The sequence below is a fragment of the Phlebotomus papatasi genome, chromosome 2, assembly GCF_024763615.1.
Source record: "Phlebotomus papatasi isolate M1 chromosome 2, Ppap_2.1, whole genome shotgun sequence".
In the NCBI taxonomy this organism is placed as follows: Eukaryota; Metazoa; Arthropoda; class Insecta; order Diptera; family Psychodidae; genus Phlebotomus; species Phlebotomus papatasi.
This window is the reverse complement of record NC_077223.1, coordinates 48,073,718-48,093,679: the sequence shown is the minus strand read 5'-3', so window position 1 is coordinate 48,093,679 and position 19,962 is coordinate 48,073,718. Positions and strand designations below refer to the sequence as shown.

Sequence of the window (19,962 nt, the reverse complement as noted above, 5' to 3'; positions counted from 1 at the left end):
ATTCCAAGTTGATTGACCTAGAGACGATTTTCCAAAAATAATATAAGGTGTGTTACAATATTGTAGATCTTGTTTGTGTTAATGTGTGTTTGTATATTTATTTAACGTACTTCGTGCTAAATTTCACGAAAATCAACCAACAAGTGACGAAGGGAAAATAAACAAATATATCCACACTTTTTTGATGTATTTTTTTTGTAACTTATTTTCAAAGGATTATGTTGATCTCTTTAGATTCCAAAATCGTTTAGTTTTGACATAATATCGTATCTGTGTATAAACTTATCTTCCGGGTTTTATAATATTTATTTTGATCTCATCTAGAAGACCACGAAAAAAAGTTATTTATCAATTAAAATAAATCTCTGTAATATGATGAGAAAAGAATAATAGTGTCCAATGACAAGTTGTAGACAAAATAGTCAAGTATTAAATTACAAATATTATTTGACTCGGTGCAAATTTCCTCAGAACTTAACTATAATGACACCCACGTAATAGCAATTTTTTTTTCTTTCTTTATTTCACTCACAAACGTGCCCACTATCCGAGAAGGTCAATTGGGTGTGTGTATATTTCACACTCCCCAATTAAAATGATAACAAATCCCCATTATGCACTACGAAAAATTCAACGGACTGACCAAGAAATAAAAAAAAAAACAATAAATACCGCGAATTTCAATTGGAAATGTGAGAAAGAGGTAGAAAAAGTGATATAAGTATCACACTCACTACTTGTCCAAGGTTTTCCTGCAATTTTCCAACATGATCATATTAAATGACCATCCCACATTGAATACATTAGGCACGAGTGTTTGTGTAATGTGACAGAAAACCGGAGCTCCAATCTCTGGCATTTTTTACTCAAGATCATACTTTTAAGTATTAGTATCATCATCACACGGTGGGTCAAATGGTAAAGTTTTCGTTTTATAATGCAACTGTCCCGGGTTTGCATCCCCTTTAGCTCATCAGAAATTTGTCTGGCATTAAAGGTAGCGGAAAACACGCTATCTTCGGACACAGGGGCCCATCAAACCTAATAAAAAGTGAAGCTATTTTTCATTTTTCCTTGTAAAAATTTTGCAGATCTTGCACCGTGACTTAAACAAATTTGCTCCTAGTTCTTGTATTATTTCGGCGACCATTATGAAATATGTATTTTTAGATAGCTTTTAATGCAGGATTTCGAAAGATATCAGACTGATAAGTCAATTCTCTTTAGAAAAAAACTTGCCAATAGTTTTCAGTGTCTCTATGCAAAAACGTATGGAAAAATGAAATGTCGAGAGGCCCCTGTTCGGACACCTAAAGCTTCGAACAACTCGTTTTTTCAACGCATTTTAATTAATTTGATCAATTATAATATTACAAGTCAATAGCTAAGCCAGTGCCTTAAATAACCGGAAAAGATCCATGGGTTAAATCCATTAAGGGGTTACGTGAATCAAAAAGAGTGGAAAACACCATATTATTAGGTGAAATTCTTAACAGTCTCACCTACTATAACCCTAATAAAAACTCATGTCCTCCGATCGGCCCTAAACATTGCCAGAATGTGTTTGGCCACTTCCCTGATCACGAATATATGGATGGCTAAAAACCGTTCCCGTCCGTCCGTCCGTCCGGTCGCTTTTTGGAGCTTAAAAGCTCACAAACTAAGAAAGATATCGACTTGCGGTTTTCAGCAAAGGTTATATATATTGTGAAAATTGCAACATGGTGCATTGACCCCCAGCCCTCCTGCCACTATTTAGAACACCCCCCTTTTTTATTTTCTCAATAGCCCCGCCCCTATAGCATCAAATTTTAGTATGTTATAGCTGGGCCTTAGAGCTTTCGATCAGTACCAAACTTAAGGTCCCCTGACCCTTCTGACCCGAGCTATAAGGGTCCAAAAAAATCTAAAAATCTAATTTTTCCGATTTTTGGTTTCGCCTCAATGAGCACTTTCAGATGGATGTTCAAAAACTCACCACAGATGGCGCTGCGATAGCGTCAAAATTCATCAAAATTCAAACTCATTTTTCTTAAAAACGCCATTGTGCAAGTTTATCAAATTTTAGAGTCTTGTAGTCTAAGTACGGCGTAGGTTCGCTGTGGTTTTAATAGAACCGGAGATATGAGAGGTCACAGTTAACGAAATTCAAAACGCCATATCTCCGGTTTTATTTAACCGATTTTGACGAGTGAGGACATCTTGCAAAGCGCTACAATAAACCTACAATCACCTACAATAACCTGATCTAGGCTTATCACTCTCTCTATTTTTTTTCAACATAATAAATTAAGTTTAATACCTATTGACATTTTAAGAACTCGTGTCAGGACCTATTGACACCTTACTCTGTACCATTTGGAATACGAAATTTAAACACTTATCCTTATCGAAAAACGTAGATTAATAAAAAAAACGCCATTTACTTGCATTTTATTAGATACATTAAATAAATTTCAACATTTTGACAAAAGTGTCAAAAGGGGTTCCCTGTCGAAGAGGTGTTCATTCGACCCTAACATTTATACTCAAAACTATATTTTCTGAAATTTTCATTTAAAATTCTGCCGTTGAGCAAGATTTCTCAAAAATGTATTGATCAGAAATCAAAAAACTAAATATTTCGTGTTAGCTAACGAGTTAAACACGTACTTGAACACCAGATTTTTTTTTAAAAATGAAATTTTGGCAGAATTTTATACGAAAAAATACAATTTTCGGCGTTTTTTAATTTTTAAAATTTTATAATGAAAATTTCAGAAAATATACTTACAATGTTATACTCTTATATTTTTAATATCTCAAAATAAATTTCTGTTTATTATGCTGGAAAAAATATAAAGAAACTTAGACCGCGCGACCCACGTAACGCATGTAACCCCTTAAGAACATAGAAAAAAAGTGAGTTGTCCGAAACATAAGTCGTCCGAATGTAGCACGCTTTTCCCTACTCGAATTCCATCCAGTGGGATGTCCTGAAAATCTCACTTGCAAGAAAGTCTAATTATTTTTTCCCACGATGATATTAAAACTCTCTGACATTACGGTTTGGTTTTTCTGTAACATTAATTACCTAAAAATTAATTTATGTGTGCGAGATCTCTCTTCCGAGAACCAGAAAAAATTACTATAACTTAAAAATGTATGCGTTAATTGTTCTTTATGATATTTAACATCCACACTTCCTGAAGGTGTTAAATTCTCAACAGAGGGGACCATGAGCAGAAGTATAATAATATATAAACCTACCAAATTGCAAAACAGTGTATAACTACGCTACATTTCACAATGTATAGAGTTGAAGTCAATGGAATTCGGTGATCTACACAAGATCAATTGCTCAATTTATTTTCTGCACACGCAAGTTGTTATCGCAGAGAAATAATACAAACAAAGCTACAATGGCCAAGCTCCGATTCAGCACAGTGATGCTACGAGGAATTTCATTATCAAAGACAAAGGGTTCAATTTAAATTGTCCTTTGAAATACCTTTCTATTTTTTTGTTGTAGAAATTAATATAAATTTATTAGGGAAAAGTGTTGATGCTTTGCACGATCCCAAGCTTTATAATGACTAATTTTTTCCTATGTTTCTGAATAAATGTGACTCTGCAATAAAATTTTAAAACAGGACGTCTTCCCTTAGTTTTTAAAATGTGAGTGCAATGAGACATAGGGTAGACGGGGGTATTACCAAAACTCTCCTAATATCGATCAAGCGATGCTTGTAATATCGACTTCTCTTCCAATTCATGGATAAAAAAATAATTTTTCTATTGAACATTAATTATTTTATGAATGTTTAATTATTTTATATTTCACGATGTCAAATAAAAAATTTCACAATTGTTCCGGTAATATTTGCACAAGTGATTTTTAAAAATGTGTGCACAAAATTACAATAATAGCCAATCCAAAAATTCACTTTGCTGCCATTTGTCTTAAGAAAATACAGTGAATTGAACAGTTTGTGCGCTTCTTATCGATACAATTAGTAGGAGAGACTGGGGCAAAAAGTCACAAATCGAAAACTTCTAAATTCAATATCTTCCAAGATAAATAAGATAGCGGCTTAAAATGTTTTCCATAGATAGCCTCCATAGACCTTCTTCAATATCGTAAGTTTCTTAGAATTCGAACAAGGAATACAGAAAATAAAAAATATTGAAATTTTTAGCCATATTTTTGAAATATTTTCCTTACAACAGATATCAATTTTGACCCACTTATTTCCCAAAATTGATGCACTGGTAAATATTTTCTAAATAATTTGGATTCTTTGAATATGAATCCGCTATCTATTTTAGAATTTCACAAAGGATCTTTTCTCCAGAAATCCTTTTATTAAAAATGTCCACTTGGGGTAAAAAGTAACAAAAGGTATGGAGCAAAAAGTAACAAAGACCGAAGCAATTTCTGACGGCGAGAAGAAACGTCATTTTTGCATTTCTACGCTTTTTGTTTGCATTGGTCAAACAATTAGCAGTCTCTTGTGTGTTTTTTCTAAAATAGCTTGAAAAGCACTTTTCTCGTTCAGATAGAGAAAATGGTGTTTTGAAAAGGTGTAGAGGAATAAATTTCCTATGAAAATATGTCATCTAGGTATTTTTTTTAAATTTACGGAAGCCCGTAATAAAGCAAATCAAAATGTGATAATATCACATGCCTGGTACTATTTTCCACAGCATTTTTGAGAATGATCACGAAATTACCTTTTAGAAAACAGCTCGATAAATGTATATTTCCTTACAAAAAAAAGAGGAAAATTACTTTCACAAAGTTGTAGAGCGGTAAATTTCCTATAAAGCTTCATAATTTTCATGGGTCATATATGAACCAATCGTCCCTAAAGGTAAAAAAACACCGAATTTGTCTCTAGTGGATTTTCGAAGATTTGACGTTAGACTATTTCATGTTTTTGTTTATGTGTGCGCAAAATAGTTAATTATTCGTGTAATATTGTGTGATATATCAATTAGCTGAGATTTCCCAGTGCAATACTGACTGAAGAAGGTAATATTTTGATAATATATAAGATACTTCTGCGTATATGTTGTAAATTCATAACTTTTTACTCTTGTAGATGACTTCAAAAATAGAAAAAAAAATTTCATAATCAATGAACCCGAAATCATCCAGATATTATGCCCGGAAGATAGAGATGATGCCAACAATCCTGTCCTGAACGAAATTTGGAACAAGACGTGGATGAAGTGGACTTTGAAGTCTTCATCGAGAACGTATCAACTCCGGAAGAACTCCCGGATCCATAGAAATGTGCAACTGTACGTCTGAAATTCCCAGAGACAAGCAACATTGCACCTACCCATTACCATCAAACATGTTTCGAAGAAAACTGAGGTGCACATGGTGCTATCAGAAAAGAGGATTATAAGACCAATTGTATGTGTGAGGCATGCGACATTTATCTCAGTGTTACCAGTACTCGCAATCGTTTCGATGAATATCACAAAAATTAAAAATGAAGTAAATAATACATTTTATCATAAAAATTATTGTTTTTGTGTACAAGTCTTCAAGAGTCTTTGAGACCAAAAATTGAATGAGGTTTTTTAAAATTAATTTTTGATCGTTTTAATTTTTACTCGTACTCTAAATATTTTTTTTTATAATTACAAAACAAATATATTCAAGTTATTTATTCTTCAAAAATAACAGAGCAAACGAGTAAACTAGTCGTCTGGAAAATTTTGTGCTTTTTTACCTTTAAGGACGATTGGGTCATATATGACCCATGGTTTTCCAGAACTTCTAGGGATAGGAATTTTTTTTCTAACCATAAATCTGTTATTTAGGCTAAAATATCGAGGGAAAATTGATTTCATTGAATTTCGCTCAGCGGAAAGCTTCTCGTCTTAAAGGGTTAACTGACCGGTAATACCCCCGTCTACCCTATTTGTAGAAAAACATAGAAAAATTTATTCATTATGAAGCTTAGGACCGGTCAAAGCATGGGCACTTTTCTCTATAAATTTTGACATTTTAGACAATTTCAGGATTCTTCGAAATTATTCTTGCTATGAACCAGTGAGAAAAAAATGGCTCAATCCCAATAATCCCTCATTATCCTTAATTTTTTTTAAATTGCGTTTTATTATATCCTGCTTTCTTTTTTTTCTCATTAATTTTCATACAATCAGCTGCTAATTTCTAGCTGTATAATTTATCTTTAAATCTGCAGAGCAGACATAACATTTCTCTCATTTCCAAATGCAGATGTTTCAAAAAGGAAAAGTATTTTTTTTAATGTAGAAAAAAGTAGGGCATTTTTTTTCACTCAGAAAAAAAAACTTACGCAACTGATAAAGCTCAAAGGTGGAATGGTTCTTCCCTAATCGCAAAAGTATTTCTACCTTTTTATATAATTTATTTAGAGTAGAAGAAAAAATGGAACTTACCAGACAACACCAAAAGCTCCATATCCGATCGGTCGGTCGGGTTGAACGTCCTGCGGCACAGCCGGAGGCTGATAGTAAGGAGCAGCGGCGGCCAATATGGCACCCTGAGGTGCTCCGGCCGCTCCTCCCTGGACCAGCGACATCGAGACACTCATGGAGACCCGCGACTGCCTTGTGGGGCCACCAACGGCCGCCATCAGAACACTTCCATTGGCGTCTCAGACAGTTGAAGAAAAGATACCCAATCGCCAAGCCACTCTGATTGTCCCGGAAGTGATGCTCTTTGCCTTGAATGTTGTCCACAAAGCACTGAAGCCACGTTTCCACTAATTTTTACTGCACACTTTCCCCTGCGACCTTTTGTACACTTTTTCTGGAGCTTCTTCGTACGAAAAATACGAATTATATTGTTTTTTTTTTCTGAACAAAAATTAACACGTCAATTTCTAGGCAATTTTCCACCCACTCCAGAACTCAGACCACCCCCGCACTCATTGAACACGAGACACTGGAAAAACTTGAAAAATCGATGGGATTCTTATAGGAAATAACAAAAGATTTTCTGTCATAATGTGCTTGCGGGAAATAAAATGAACTACAAACATTTTCCTACATTCCTGAGAAATAAAATACTTTTTCTTGACCACTTTAACCCGGAAAGTCGTAGCCACTTTACAGAATACTTGTCCACACTTTTCATTGAAATATTGAGACTTTCCACTTAATCTCTCTCTCTTTCTTTCTAGCTTTTCAGGAAAAACATCCTGAGCATTAACCACAATTGAAATCACACATATACAAACACACACACCAGAGTCTGCCCAAAATGAAAAAGGATGCAGAAACTATAATGAGTTTCGTTTAGAACACAATCTCCGTGATAAATCCTCAATTATCACATAGTACACTCGTCCGGGAGGCTACTATTTTCAATGGAATATCTCCACAGGAATATTTCTCGTGACAATGGGTGACAAAATTTCCCAAAAAGTGTTCCGGAAGGTGATAATCCAGACGTTTTTTTCTCCCTCTGACAGGCGTCACACCCTTCGTGGCGTCGTCATAACCTCAAAAGACACCACGAATATTTTGCGTTAATTTTTGATCCGTGACGCTCACGGGAGGCTGATGAACCTCTGGCGCAGCTCAAGAACTTTCAGGAGACCCACTCAGACTGGCTCCGGATCCGGTTTTGCCTCGCATTTACTGGTCATTCAACCACCCAAAGATCCCACAAAGGACTCCCCGGGACTGTTTCTTACAGCTTATTCACACTGTTCAGCATTTGAGAATGCCCATCACACGCGGACACACTTGTGGGATGCACTTGCAGTTGGGGGGCCACCTTTTTGGGAGCTCCACAGTGGACAAAAGAGCACTTTTTGGCCGGAACAAAGTGCTACACAAAGAAAAAGCGACCTATCGAGACGCAACTCTCTGCCGGACTGACTGAATGAGGTGAATAATGCATGGTGAATTTGACAAAGGCGAGGTGAACTCCAAGGTGGAGAATGCGGCGAAATGGTGAATATGTTTGCCATCAACGCGGCGAATGCAATTTGAAAAATAACGACTAGAAAAACATGGAACATAAAAAAAAACTCACTGAATATTTTTCTGTACAAATATAATCATTCTATCTATACATTTCTTTTTTCATATATCTCCCACATTTAATTGGATATCTAGTTTTAATATTTCTTCATGGGATGCCTATCACAGTTCAACATTCAACGAAAATCACGGAGAAAACAGACGATTATAAATGGACATTCAGGTGAAAATCACTACATGAATCACTATATTTGGGTGACTTTGGAGGAAAAACACACACCAAGAGTCAAATAGTTTTGCACTCCCCCTTTTACGACAATTCAAAGCCCGTATTGCTAGACACTGCATACCGTAGTTTCTCCCTCAAGGTACTCTTTTTCTGATAATTCGGCAACTTGAGGAGATTGAAGCATGTCGATGATGTTGGCAGTCGATTGAGTGGATCTCTCTTTCTTATCGTAAAAAATCCCCGTATAACACTGCCAATAGTGTCTCCAGTATCTTCATCATCACCAACCTCGACACAGCGTATCGAAAAGGGTGGCTCTAGGTGGGCAAACCCCAATAGTGGCGGCTTTGAACATGATGTGACGAACTGAAGAAAAATTATTTAATAAAATATTCATATTAATAAAATTTTATATTAAAAAGAAAAATACTCACCTTCAAAAAGAGCTTTCGTTCCTCTTCAGTGAAGTCCCTGGCCAAAATATCCCAAAGCCATCCAACAACTTTGTGCGAATCGTGAAATCCACCATAGTATTGTGTGTGCTTCCGGAGATCTTTAAGATCAAGCGGTGCCGTATCACCTGATATCAAACGCTGAAGTTCAGGTGTCGAAAAGAGTGACAACCATTCGGGATTGACTATACTCCGAAAGCCACGAATGAAGGCTGCTGTTTGCTCTTTGATTTGCGTATGCATCCGAAAATAGGCCATATAGTGGATATAGTTGATTCTGCAGAATGCAAAATTGCAAACTTTAGTTTTAATAATTTTGCATATTTTATTAATGTTGCTTTCAAAATTGCAAAATGCAGAATTTAGAACACGGAATTTAGCTATGCATGCTAATTTTTTTACTATTAATTTATCTAATAAGTTTAATTTTTTCTCTGCAAAATACGAAATGAAGTATTTATAAGATTAGGCTCTACCTGGTTCAGTTCAAATCGTTTTTTTTTCATTGATTACACTTATCGATATATGAATTATGAATAAATTTTCATTTTAGTATTGTGCTCATTTAAGGACAATTCCAATTTGGTGCAGGTTCTGAATTAGCTATTCGACGGCTCCATTCCATACTATTCTAAGTCGACTTAGAATTATATTACTCCGAGAGATATGTTGTTCCTGGGACCGAGATCTACAACTTGTGAAAATTTGGTGGTTATCCGACGTCCGGGTAACGAGAAATTCATTTTTTTCGAAAAAAAAATTACACGGGCAGCATAGGAAATCGCCAACTTCAAATGGCTCTCCTGAAATGTTGTCATTCTGAGATAGAATAGTATGGAATGGAACCGTCGTATTGTACTTTTATTATACACTCCTTTAAAAATTTAAGGAAAATTTGGGGCTAAATGTAGCAAAGGAAACTTTTCATAGTTCAATAACTTTCAAGATAAGAGACCGAAATTTTCATTTTTTTTTCATAGGTAGTCTTCATGAACCTACTAGTTAAATGCCAAAAAAGGAAATTAAAAAAAGAAATTTCCGGCACACCTTTTAGATCGATCAAATTTCATGAAATCAAAATTCACTTCTCTTTCTTTCTCAAAAGACTTGCATAAGTCTATCTCACTCTTTCGGTCTCAAAATTGGACTGAACCAAATTTAATTTGGTGTGATGTTTAAAGGAAGAAGAAGAGTGCGAAAGAGTAGGATAGACATATAGCTAAACTTTAAAGAAAGAAAGGGATGTGAATTTTGATTTTATGAAATTTGACCGATCTAATAGGTGTGCCAGAGCCATAAAAAAATATTGAAATTTTGAGTTCTCTTTTATTGCTCGAACTCAAAGGGAGAGCAGTATCAGAATCAACGTAATAAACCTTTTACAACTTCTAACCAGGCTAGAGGTCAAGAGATATCAACGGCAGCTCTTCAAATTCTTCAAAAAAAGCTCTTCAAAAACCCCCACAAAAAAAAAACATTTCTTCCGGCTTTTTTCTTACTTATCCTCTGCACCGATCTTTTTCAAGGTCTTTTGTCCATTCTCCATCTCGTGCGCGATAAATAGTATGTATTAGCACTACTTTTTATCACAATTTAATCACGAATAAATTAGTGAGAAAATTGTGGTACAGAATCAACCCGAATGACTGCAATAAAGTAGTTCCTGATGAAAATTTAATGAGCAAATTTTGCTCAAAAATTTGCTCAATTCTCATTAATTTGCTCATTAATTATCAATCGTATTTACGCTATTTCAATCTATTTAAACAAATTTTTGTGACTCGAGTCCGCTTTTTTATCACTGAATGAATCGATTTCTAAAAGCTCTTGACGAAAACTGCACATTAGGACACATATCAGCAACAATTAATGTGAATCACATTAAAATTTTAATGTGAAATTCTCTAGTGTGATACCATGGTTAGGTTCTAGAAATAAAGAAAGGCTTACGACTAGGTGGGTGTCAAAGTCACCCACAGGGGACAAAGTCGCCCGCACTTACGGCATAAAGACGAAATGTCTACTGGATAAAAACATGGATTTGGAGAAGTAGTTACAAGTTATAAGTTACTTGTTAACAAGTTACAAGTAGATTTAAATCCGTTGAGAAGCGGTAAACGGTAAATCATACGAAAGTGCTTTTGAGGTATCACATCTACGTCACGAGTTCGAGCATTTAGCAAAGCCTGGTACGCTTTGTCATCCCTTTACATTTTTATATCTTATTTCGGGAAAACTTCATGAAACCTAAATTCACATTTGCAGAACATTTGCAGAACCTTGAGTATATCTATGTCGCTTTTTTCACTCACACCTGTCAATCCTCCAGTATCATTTTCTAACTCTGAGGTAAATTAAGTTAATTCAAAACCTGCTTCAAATGGAAATTTTTCGCAACTCCAAATGGAAACGTCACTATTTTCATGATAAATACAGTACTAAATTACTATATTTATATATTTTCCATACCACATTTTGATTATTTAGTTAATTTTGCTCCAAATAAAGCGAAAATCCATTCATATTCACTAATTTTAATTTGTTAATTCTCAGAAAAAATAAAAGTGTATCTTTTCACCATCGAATTTTTCATCGATCGACCATGTTTTCCAATGAAAAACACAATGAGGTGACTGTTGTTTATCCGTTTTGTTTAACATTTATGTCATATATCTGGCTAATTTTAGTTAAATTAAGTGCTAATCTTTATTGTTAACGGTAAGTGAAGTTTTCAAATGAAATAATTACCTATTTCGTGAACAAAAAGGGTTTTTCTGTAGTGTCTGCAAATGCTTCAATAGGAAACCCCGGAAATATGATTGTTTTGGAGAGATTTTCTTATTGTTTTAGATGGAAAAGGAGAAAAGACGAGGAATAAGAACAAATCCTGCCCTCAGGAGCAACATAACAAGGTTTTGGAAGCCTTTCGTCGCGATTTCAGTTCCACTGTTTATCTCCAATTGGAAACTTTTCCTTGTCTCCATTTAGATTAATATGTTTCCAATACAAGCATTTTGCACTTGTATGTTTTTCTTGTAAGAAGTTTTCAAATTATATCTAAAGAATTTTCACTAAACAGTAACATTCTAGAAGAGTCAAGGAGTAAATTTATATAATTCTCTTCAGAAAAAATATGAACTGGATGTTGAATCTTCTGTCAAAGTTAAAGAGACTGGAAATGGTTTTGAATTAAGATATTTACCCTACAAATTCCTTTTTAAAATAAATTTATATAGCTTTGTAGTTAATGAACTCCAATTTATGCAAAATCATGTTTTAAAAAATAAAAGAAATAAATTAAGAAAATAATGTGTGTGGGAAAGTCTCTTTGTTTAATTTTGAATTATCAAATTCACCACTTATGTCCCATTTTGGGACACCGCCATTTTTATATTGTGCCTTTCAGGCAAGACTGCGAGAATTTACGCCCTTCTGGCAACACTGTAAAAGCTCTCTCTCTTGAAATAAAGCATTCTTGATGTAAAGACGCGTTTTTATTTCTGTTCCACAAATCTTGAAGATTCTGGCCCAGTGTTGGGCCATCGAAGTGCTTTTCCGTGTGGAAAATTGTCTGGAGGAATTGTGCATTCCGTTACTCATTGGATTTTGGCCGTTCGAGCGGGATAATTGTAACATAACAACAGGTACATTGTGCTACCACTTATTATATTGAAAGGGATTTTATCAGGCGTATTCTGTTACTATCACAGGTACTTTAATTGAGGATTGTCGCCCAATAGAGTCTATCTTTATAACAAAGTTGCATTCTGATTTATCACAGGTAAATACCTCACAATGTGAAAAATTCTAATTCTTACCTATTATCGTTGGTCACTGGTCGTATTCTTCCTCCTGGATGCAATTCATGGGTCACGATCTTTCCCATCACATCCTCGTCCACTGAAAATGTTAAATCGAGCTCGGAAACATCGCCCTGAAAGATATCAAAGAAATTTTCTAATTGATGAAAAGACCATTTGAATAAGGGTATCACCTGATAGTGTTTGATGAAAGTCAAACTGCGATAGAGTTCCTTGTCCAAGGATGGTAATTCATCCATACAACTGTACAATGCCTGATGCGTCTGCCCCAGCAATTGCGAAAGGAAGAACGAAGCAAACGGTACTTCCACCAAAAAACCTTCGTATACTGCTTTACCCAGCATTCGTCCAACAAATTCAAACAATTGCAGATGATTTTCCTGTAGATGGGACGTGGGCGAAGGATACAGCCGCTGATCCGTTGTAGTGCGGAAAAGATTGAGTGCTGGATCAAAGACACGTTTGATTGTTTCTTCGAGAAATTCCTTAAATACTCCATCTTGATCGATTCCCGCCTCATCGAGACCCTGCTGATTGATAAATCTCACACGGATAACCCCTTTGAGACTATGAGGTGGCAATGCAAGCTGTCGATAGCCATCCTCGACAATTCTATCCCGATGAATGGTGATAAGGGCTGAACTCTGAGCAGCACATGCTGATTCTGTCAGTCCCAGCACGGCTTTCTCATTCTGCACATACTTTCGGAACAGCTTCACTCGATCCTCATGCGGAATGACATGTGGCATCTTCTGCAACAGCACCTGTGTGTGCTTCTTACCCTTTTCTAGGTCACTCACAAAATGAGCCGGTCGAATTTCATGGATAAGCCAGTGATTCTGAGGTGCAAAGGCACGCCTACAGTCACGTCGATACAGGCACAGAAGTAGAGTATGAGTGGACACAAACAGTGGCGAGGACGTGAGAGTCTTGGGATCAAATAGTCCCTCCTGGATGGCGCGATATAGGAAGTTATTGAGGAAGTACGAGAGTGCCACGAAGTCGGAGAGTTGAAAGGGCGTTTGCTGCTCATACATCTCAATGTCGTCGAGAATTGTAACATAGTGAGTCATGCAGTCACAGAAAAGAAGAATAAGAAGTAGCGGAGGTGCCAAAGATGTTCCTCCGCCAACTTGCAGGAGTTCCAGAAAGGACTTTAGACCACAAATTGGACCAAGAGATGCCACTAGCAGCCACAGATCATGCAACACGGCATCTGTGTAGCAGAGTCCAGACAGAATGTCCAGCTTAAGCTGTGCCAGTGTGCTCAGAGCAGCATTGTACATAGCAGCCACGAGGGAGATACGAGTAACTTCAGAAGACCCAAGTTTACGCCAAGATTTCGCCTGAGCTGATCCCTTGCTAGCCGTTCGTTCAAGTGCTCGTTTCAGGAGGCTGGAATTACTCGCTGGCTGTGGCACATAGATATCAGCCTTGTCGCATGTGGCCGTTAGAGCCTTGAGATTGTCCCCAAGGAAGATTTTAACCGATCTATGACTCCACAGCAGATGAATTTGCCTTTTAATAGCCGGCAAATTCTCCGTGGCTGTTGCCACATCCTGACCAGCTGGTGAAAACCATCCCAAAAGTTCATGCCATTGTGTAAAAGCACCACTTTTAGGTCCCACAGAAGCCGGTATGCTCTGCAAGAGCTTCGTGGCAACAAGAGTAAATGACGGAAAAGCCATTTCTGTGGCAATTGGCAATGGTTCCACATGAAACAGATGCACCAGATTGGCTAAAAGAGCCAGTGTCTGTGTACCCTGGATGCTATTCGTGATAACACGCATGGACACTTCTCCACCCAACAAATCCACACTCAATTGGAGAATTTTCAATGTTTGCAACTGACTCATAAACTCCGGAATGTGCCCCTCAACAGTAGCCACAAGGGCGGGCACTGAGAGTATGTGAATGAGGAACATAGTCAAAAGATTCTCACTGAAGCTGCCCGTGACAAGGGGTCGTGTCGACAGGGTAAGAAGGGCTGTGAGAGAAATGGGCTTGAGGGTAACTTGACTTTTGCAAGTTCCTCGAATCAGCACATTCTGAAATAAACAAAATTGAAAATTCACAGTAAAATCTGTGCGTCATATTTCTGGTAATATTCCTAAAAACCTTATCATGTATACGATGTGATACGTAATTTTTACTGGAGCTGTACTTGAGATTTCTGCAAAAATGCGATTTTGTCATTGTATAATTCGAAAGCTTGTAAGACTAAGTATACGAGAGCTGGGATTTTTCGTCTGAAAATTCTATTCTTAAGTCAAATATATATTGAAATGATTGGTAATAAAACTATTCAACAAATTTTCAATAGAAAAAGGACAGATAATCCTAGCCGGCTTATGTAGGTGAGATTCTTAACGTCAGCTAATTCGGAAGGCATGCAAATTCAATTTAGAGCTCAAGTTGGGGGACGCCATTCAGTTATCTTGAATCAAATTCGTGAAATTATACAAATTTTGTATTTTAACCAAAATATCAAAGATTTGGATGGAGTGACAAAAAAAGCGATATATGGGTGAAATGTAGACCAGAATGTTCTCTATAATTTTGCCGTAGAACTTGATATCATCGATTACTCAGAAGCCGAGATAATCGAGGTTGTTTGTTTCTGAACTCGTTTTTTCGCCCAAAGCGCCCCAAGTGTTCATTTGGCGAACTTCAACTATATCAAAAAATTGTTGTATTTTGTGAGACTTTCCATTTCAAACCCTATTTTAAGTGTCTTGGTCGAGAAGAAGCAATCAAATTGGCATCTGAGTGGTTTCAAAGCGTTATTATGGGAAAAGTCATTTTTTCACAATTAACTCTTTCCGGACCGCAGCATATGCTGCAAGCCAATTTCAACTTTTTTAATCAAAAATATCTTAGCTCAGGAATTAATTGAGGTCCCACAAAAAATATCTTAGATTTGCACATCTTTATAGTTTGTAATCATCCACAAGAATAGGATTTTTATTAGTTCTAAATAATTGAAAAACATTGTTTTTCACAGAATATTCATATGCTTCTTTGGGTACTCAGAGTCCCAAAAGAGACGAAAGAGTTAAACGGCAAAATCGGAGAGATAGCGTTATCTGAGCGGAAAATAATGTACAGTAGACTCTCTCAAATTCGGGCATATGGGACCGAAATGTCAGCCGAATTAGACAGAAATGGAAATTCGCGAGCGACAAACTTTTTGAAATGCAACGATTTTTTATTCATGTGCATATAAATATTGAGTTTACTCACTGATATATATCGTAAATTGCATGAAAATCCCTTAATAATGCAAAATCACATCAAAACTAAGACAAACCATGCCAAATTTGAACATATTTGATTCATTTGATAATCATAATCAAACTTGAAAAATGACAACAAACTTTTTTCAAATGTGACCGCTGCCCGAATTAAAAGTAGCCCGATCTTAAAAGAGCCGAATTAGCGAGAGTCTACTGTATGTACGAAATGTAGACACAAATGTCCTCTACAATTATGTCGAAATAATCATCAAAATCGGTTCAGCGACAGTCGAGATAATTGAGGTTATGTGTTATTGAAATTGGGTTTTCGACTGTAGCGCCTCTGGTGCTGGTTCCTCGAAGTTCAAATGTTCTATAAAGTTGTAGCATTTCGTTTCATTTGAGCCCTCACTCATCAAAATCGGTCAAATAGAACCGGAGATATGATTTTTTGAATTTCGTGAGCTTTGACCCCTTATATCTCCGGTTCTATTGCAACCACAGCGCACTTACGCTCCTTTTAAGAAACGTCCTAGACTAGACTACAACACTCTAAAATTTGATTAACTTGCACAATGCCGTTTTTGAGAAAAATGAGTTTGAATTTCGATGAATTTTGACGCTATCGTCCAACTATGGTGACTTTTTGAACTTCCATCTGAAAGTGCTCATGGAGATGAAACCAGAAACCCAAAATTTAGGTCAAAATGTTAATTAGAGCCGGAGATAGAGGCCGGTTAATATTCGAAGTTTGACCCCTTATAGCTCGGGTCAGGGGTTATCGATCGACTTAAGTATTTTTTTGTTTGATAGGTATAATCAGCGGCTACAACATACTAAAATTTCAGCCCGATTGCATAAAGGAATTTTTGAGTTATTTAACTTAGAAAATTGAAAACCCCTCTTTTTAGAAATAGCGCCCGTAGCGGTGGTTTTATGAACTAGCGATGTTAGAAGGGGAAGTGGCATTTCACGAGAGCTTTCCAAAACGCCCTCACCATTTTTCGGAATGTTTTTTTGGACCCTTATAGCTCGGATCTGGGTGGTCGGGGGACCTTAAGTTTGGTATTGCTGGAAAGCCCTAAGGCCCAGCTATAACATACTAAAGTTTGAGCCCGATCGATGCCATAGGGGCGGAGCCATTGAGAAAACAAAAGAAGGAGGGTATTCAAAATGGCGGAAGGAGGGGTGGGGGGTGGGCGGTCAATGCACCAAGTTGCAATTTTCATACGATATATAACCTTTGCCGAAAACCTCAAGTCGATATCTCTTTTAGTTTAGGAGCTATTAAGCTCCAAAGACCGGACGGACGGACGGGAACGTAACTTAGCCCCCCATATATTCGTGATCGTGATCAGGAAGTGATGAAACACATTTTGGCCAAATTTGAGCTCGATCGGACGACATGAAATTTTGTTAGGATTATAGTAGGTAGATTATTAAGAATCTCACCTAATAGCGTTAAATTATTCCTAATAACGGTTTTTTAAGGTCAAAGGTTAAAAAAGGCCTAGAGAGCGCATTTATCAAGCAAATGGGGTCATGTTTGGGCTCGTTGGAAAGGTCTTGGAATTTCCAACAAAATTTAACTGATTCAAATCGATTTTGAACCTATAATAAACCTAACCGATAATTATTTTTTATTCGAAATTCAATTTAGTCTAAGATTATTTTGGCCAATGTTTTGAGTGGACCTATAAATCGGTCGTTAACCGGTAATGAACCAATATGTAATTGTTGTCCAAAAATTAATTTTATTACATACTCTTAAAATTATTTTGTGGGATTTTTCGAGCGATTTACAAATCTGTTTAGGAAAATCAGTTGAGAACCGGTAAACGGTAAATGATGTGAAAGAGCTTTTGAGTTCGAGCACTTCGCAAAGCCTAAGATACTTTGCCATCCTTTTCGATAAGGATAAGAGTTCAGAATTCGTATCCCAAATCGTACAAAACATGGTGCCTATAAAAATTCAATTTGAATTTACGGTAAAGTGCCCTCGAGTCGACCGGTTCCTCGCCTCGACCGGTGGTCAATATTGGAATATTTTAATGGTGAATTTCTATAAAATTGTCACTGATTCGTATTTATTTATGGAATAATTGACCTATTAATGTTAGATCATACGTCAAATATTAGTGCAAATATAAATAAATTGAATAAGTAACACTAGGGTGAATTTAAGCTAATTCAAAACCTGGTCCAAATGGAAATTTTTCGCTACTTCAAATAGAAACGTCATTGTTTTCACGATAAATACAGTAGTAAATTTCTATATTTATATATTTTCTATACCACAATTTGATTATTTGTTTAATTTTGCTCCAAATAATGCGAAAATCCATTCATATTCATAAATTTTAATTTGTAAATTTCTCAGAATTTTTCATCGATCGACCATGTTTTCCAATGAAAAACACAATGACGTCACAATGTTTATTCGTTTTGTTTAACATTTATGTCATATTTCTGGCTAATTTTAGTTAAATTAAGTGCAAATCTTTATTGTTAATGGTACGTGAAGTTTTCAAATGAAATAATTACCTATTTCGTAAACAAAAAAGGGTTTTTCTGAAGTGTCTGCAAATGCTTCAATAGGAAACCCCGGAAATTTGTTTTTTTTTTTTTGGAGAAATTTTCTTATTGTTTCAGATGGGAAAGGAGAAAAGACCAGGAATAAGAACAAATCCTGCACTCAGGAGCAACTCAAGAAGGTTTTGGAAGCCTTTCGTCGTGGTTTCACTTACACTGTTTGTCTCCAATTAGAAACTTTCCCTTGTCTCCATTTGGATTAATTTGTTTCCAATAGAAGCATTTTACGCTCGCGTATTTTTCTTGTATTTAAGAAGTTTTCAAATTATATCTAAAGAATTTTCACTAGACAGTAACATCCTAGAAGAGTCAAGGAGCAAATTTATGTAATTCTCGTCAGAAAAAATATGAACTTAATGTGTTGAAATTCTTGAATCTTCTGTCAAAGTTAAAGCGTCTGAAAATGGTTTTGAATTAGGACATTTACCCTACCGGTCGGATTGAGGAACAGGTTGACTTGAGGGCACTTTACCTTAAACCGCAGCATAGCAATAGCTGTGATCATAAGATTCACCAATTTTGAACACAGCATTGTAAGTTTTAATATAATACTCACTCTCAGAGATATGAAGAATCCCTTCTGGATCAGTCCACCCAGAATATTGCTGCAAAGCTGCTGCATGCCAGGTTTCAGTCCGGCCAGGGCTTTATTGCGCAAAATGGCCCAGTTATTGGGACAGGTGAATGCAACAAGAGTATGAAGGTAGAGGGCTAGAGAGATACTCTCCGAGTGCTTCTCAGGCTTCAGCATTTCCATGCACACACAGCACTTGTGCAATAAGAGTTTCACGTGCTTTATCCAAGACAGGCTATGTTCCTTGTTCAAGGCAACACCAATATAGCTAGTCTTTGGGGAATCTGATTCCAGGGAAGCCACCAGATAGCGACAGAGTCTCTCCAGACGTTCCCTATGATGCGAATCATCATCCTTGAGACGTGCCAGAAAGCGAGAGGCAACACTGTACACCTGGAAGCAACCCCGGAGTTCAATACGAACTTCTGATGTGCCGTCATCTCCGACTGCTGGGAAGAAGTCATCAAATTCTGTCAGGAGCCTCCGTGTAACTCTTCGTCGTGTGAGCCAGCCTCGGATTAGAGCCTGAATGGCTACAGCAGCCTCATCACGTCTCTTCTCGTGAGCCCTCTCTTCCCTCCGCTTTCGCACACCGTGCAGAATCTCCTCCAGTGAAGCGGACATTCCACCGTCACAGAGAGATCCTCACCGCCTCTGTGGCACCTCTGACCACAGTTTTTCTTCACTTTTTCACAAAGAATTTCTCAACTCACAAAATAAACACGATTTTTCACAAAAACACTTATTTTTCACTATCTCGACGTACGATCCCCGTGCCATCTACAATTTCAACTGAGATTTATTATTTTAAATGAGATTTTAACGGATTTACACTAAAAAAAAATCGGGTGAAATGATAACTCTGTCTTAATTTTCCCATCGCTGTCGAGTCAATTATGGGCGATCGAGATGCTTGCACATTTTGTCGCTAGTGTCGATAATTATCGCCACTAATTTATCGACAGCTCTAAAGCTGTCGATTTGTACTCTCAAAGTGAAATTTATTGAAAGTTTAAGGTTTTCTTCGGCAGTAAAAATCTTTCTTACACTCTTTTAATTTATCTTTATTAAATGCTGTTATTGA

General features: G+C 36.6%; 2 protein-coding genes across 3 annotated transcripts in view; both read right to left on the bottom strand.

Annotated features, from left to right (window-relative positions):
- Nucleotides 1–7,884, bottom strand: part of LOC129801413 (serine/threonine-protein kinase NLK) — a 74,136-nt gene extending 66,252 nt beyond the window's left edge. The window contains exon 1 of one of the 2 annotated variants that reach the window (XM_055846391.1): nucleotides 6,421–7,884. In XM_055846391.1, the coding sequence (XP_055702366.1) occupies nucleotides 6,421–6,617 (197 nt within the window). In that variant the 5' untranslated portion in view covers nucleotides 6,618–7,884. The remainder of the gene's footprint in view (nucleotides 1–6,420) is intronic. The other variant, XM_055846390.1, reaches the window with a different exon arrangement.
- Nucleotides 7,885–8,030: 146 nt separating this feature from the next.
- On the bottom strand, nucleotides 8,031–19,672 carry LOC129801395 (ubiquitin-protein ligase E3B). The gene is made up of 5 exons (XM_055846362.1): nucleotides 18,861–19,672; nucleotides 12,650–14,524; nucleotides 12,474–12,589; nucleotides 8,638–8,932; nucleotides 8,031–8,569 (listed from the first exon to the last, which is right to left on the bottom strand). Exons 1-5 carry the CDS (start codon nucleotides 19,500–19,502, stop codon nucleotides 8,285–8,287), a joined length of 3,213 nt encoding a protein of 1,070 aa, XP_055702337.1. The 5' UTR covers nucleotides 19,503–19,672; the 3' UTR covers nucleotides 8,031–8,284.
- Between the last annotated feature and the right edge of the window lie 290 nt (nucleotides 19,673–19,962).

What these genes read in the sequence shown, in the direction of transcription:
- LOC129801395 (XM_055846362.1), bottom strand. Translation starts at nt 19,502, where the DNA reads ATGTCCGCTTCACTGGAGGAGATTCTGCACGGTGTGCGAAAGCGGAGG. An exon ending in CCAGTGACCAACGATAATAG is followed by an intron (nt 8,933 to 12,473) that starts GTAAGAATTAGA and finishes TGCATTCTGCAG; the next exon opens with AATCAACTATATCCACTATA. An exon ending in AACGAAAGCTCTTTTTGAAG is followed by an intron (nt 8,570 to 8,637) that starts GTGAGTATTTTT and finishes ATTTTTCTTCAG; the next exon opens with TTCGTCACATCATGTTCAAA.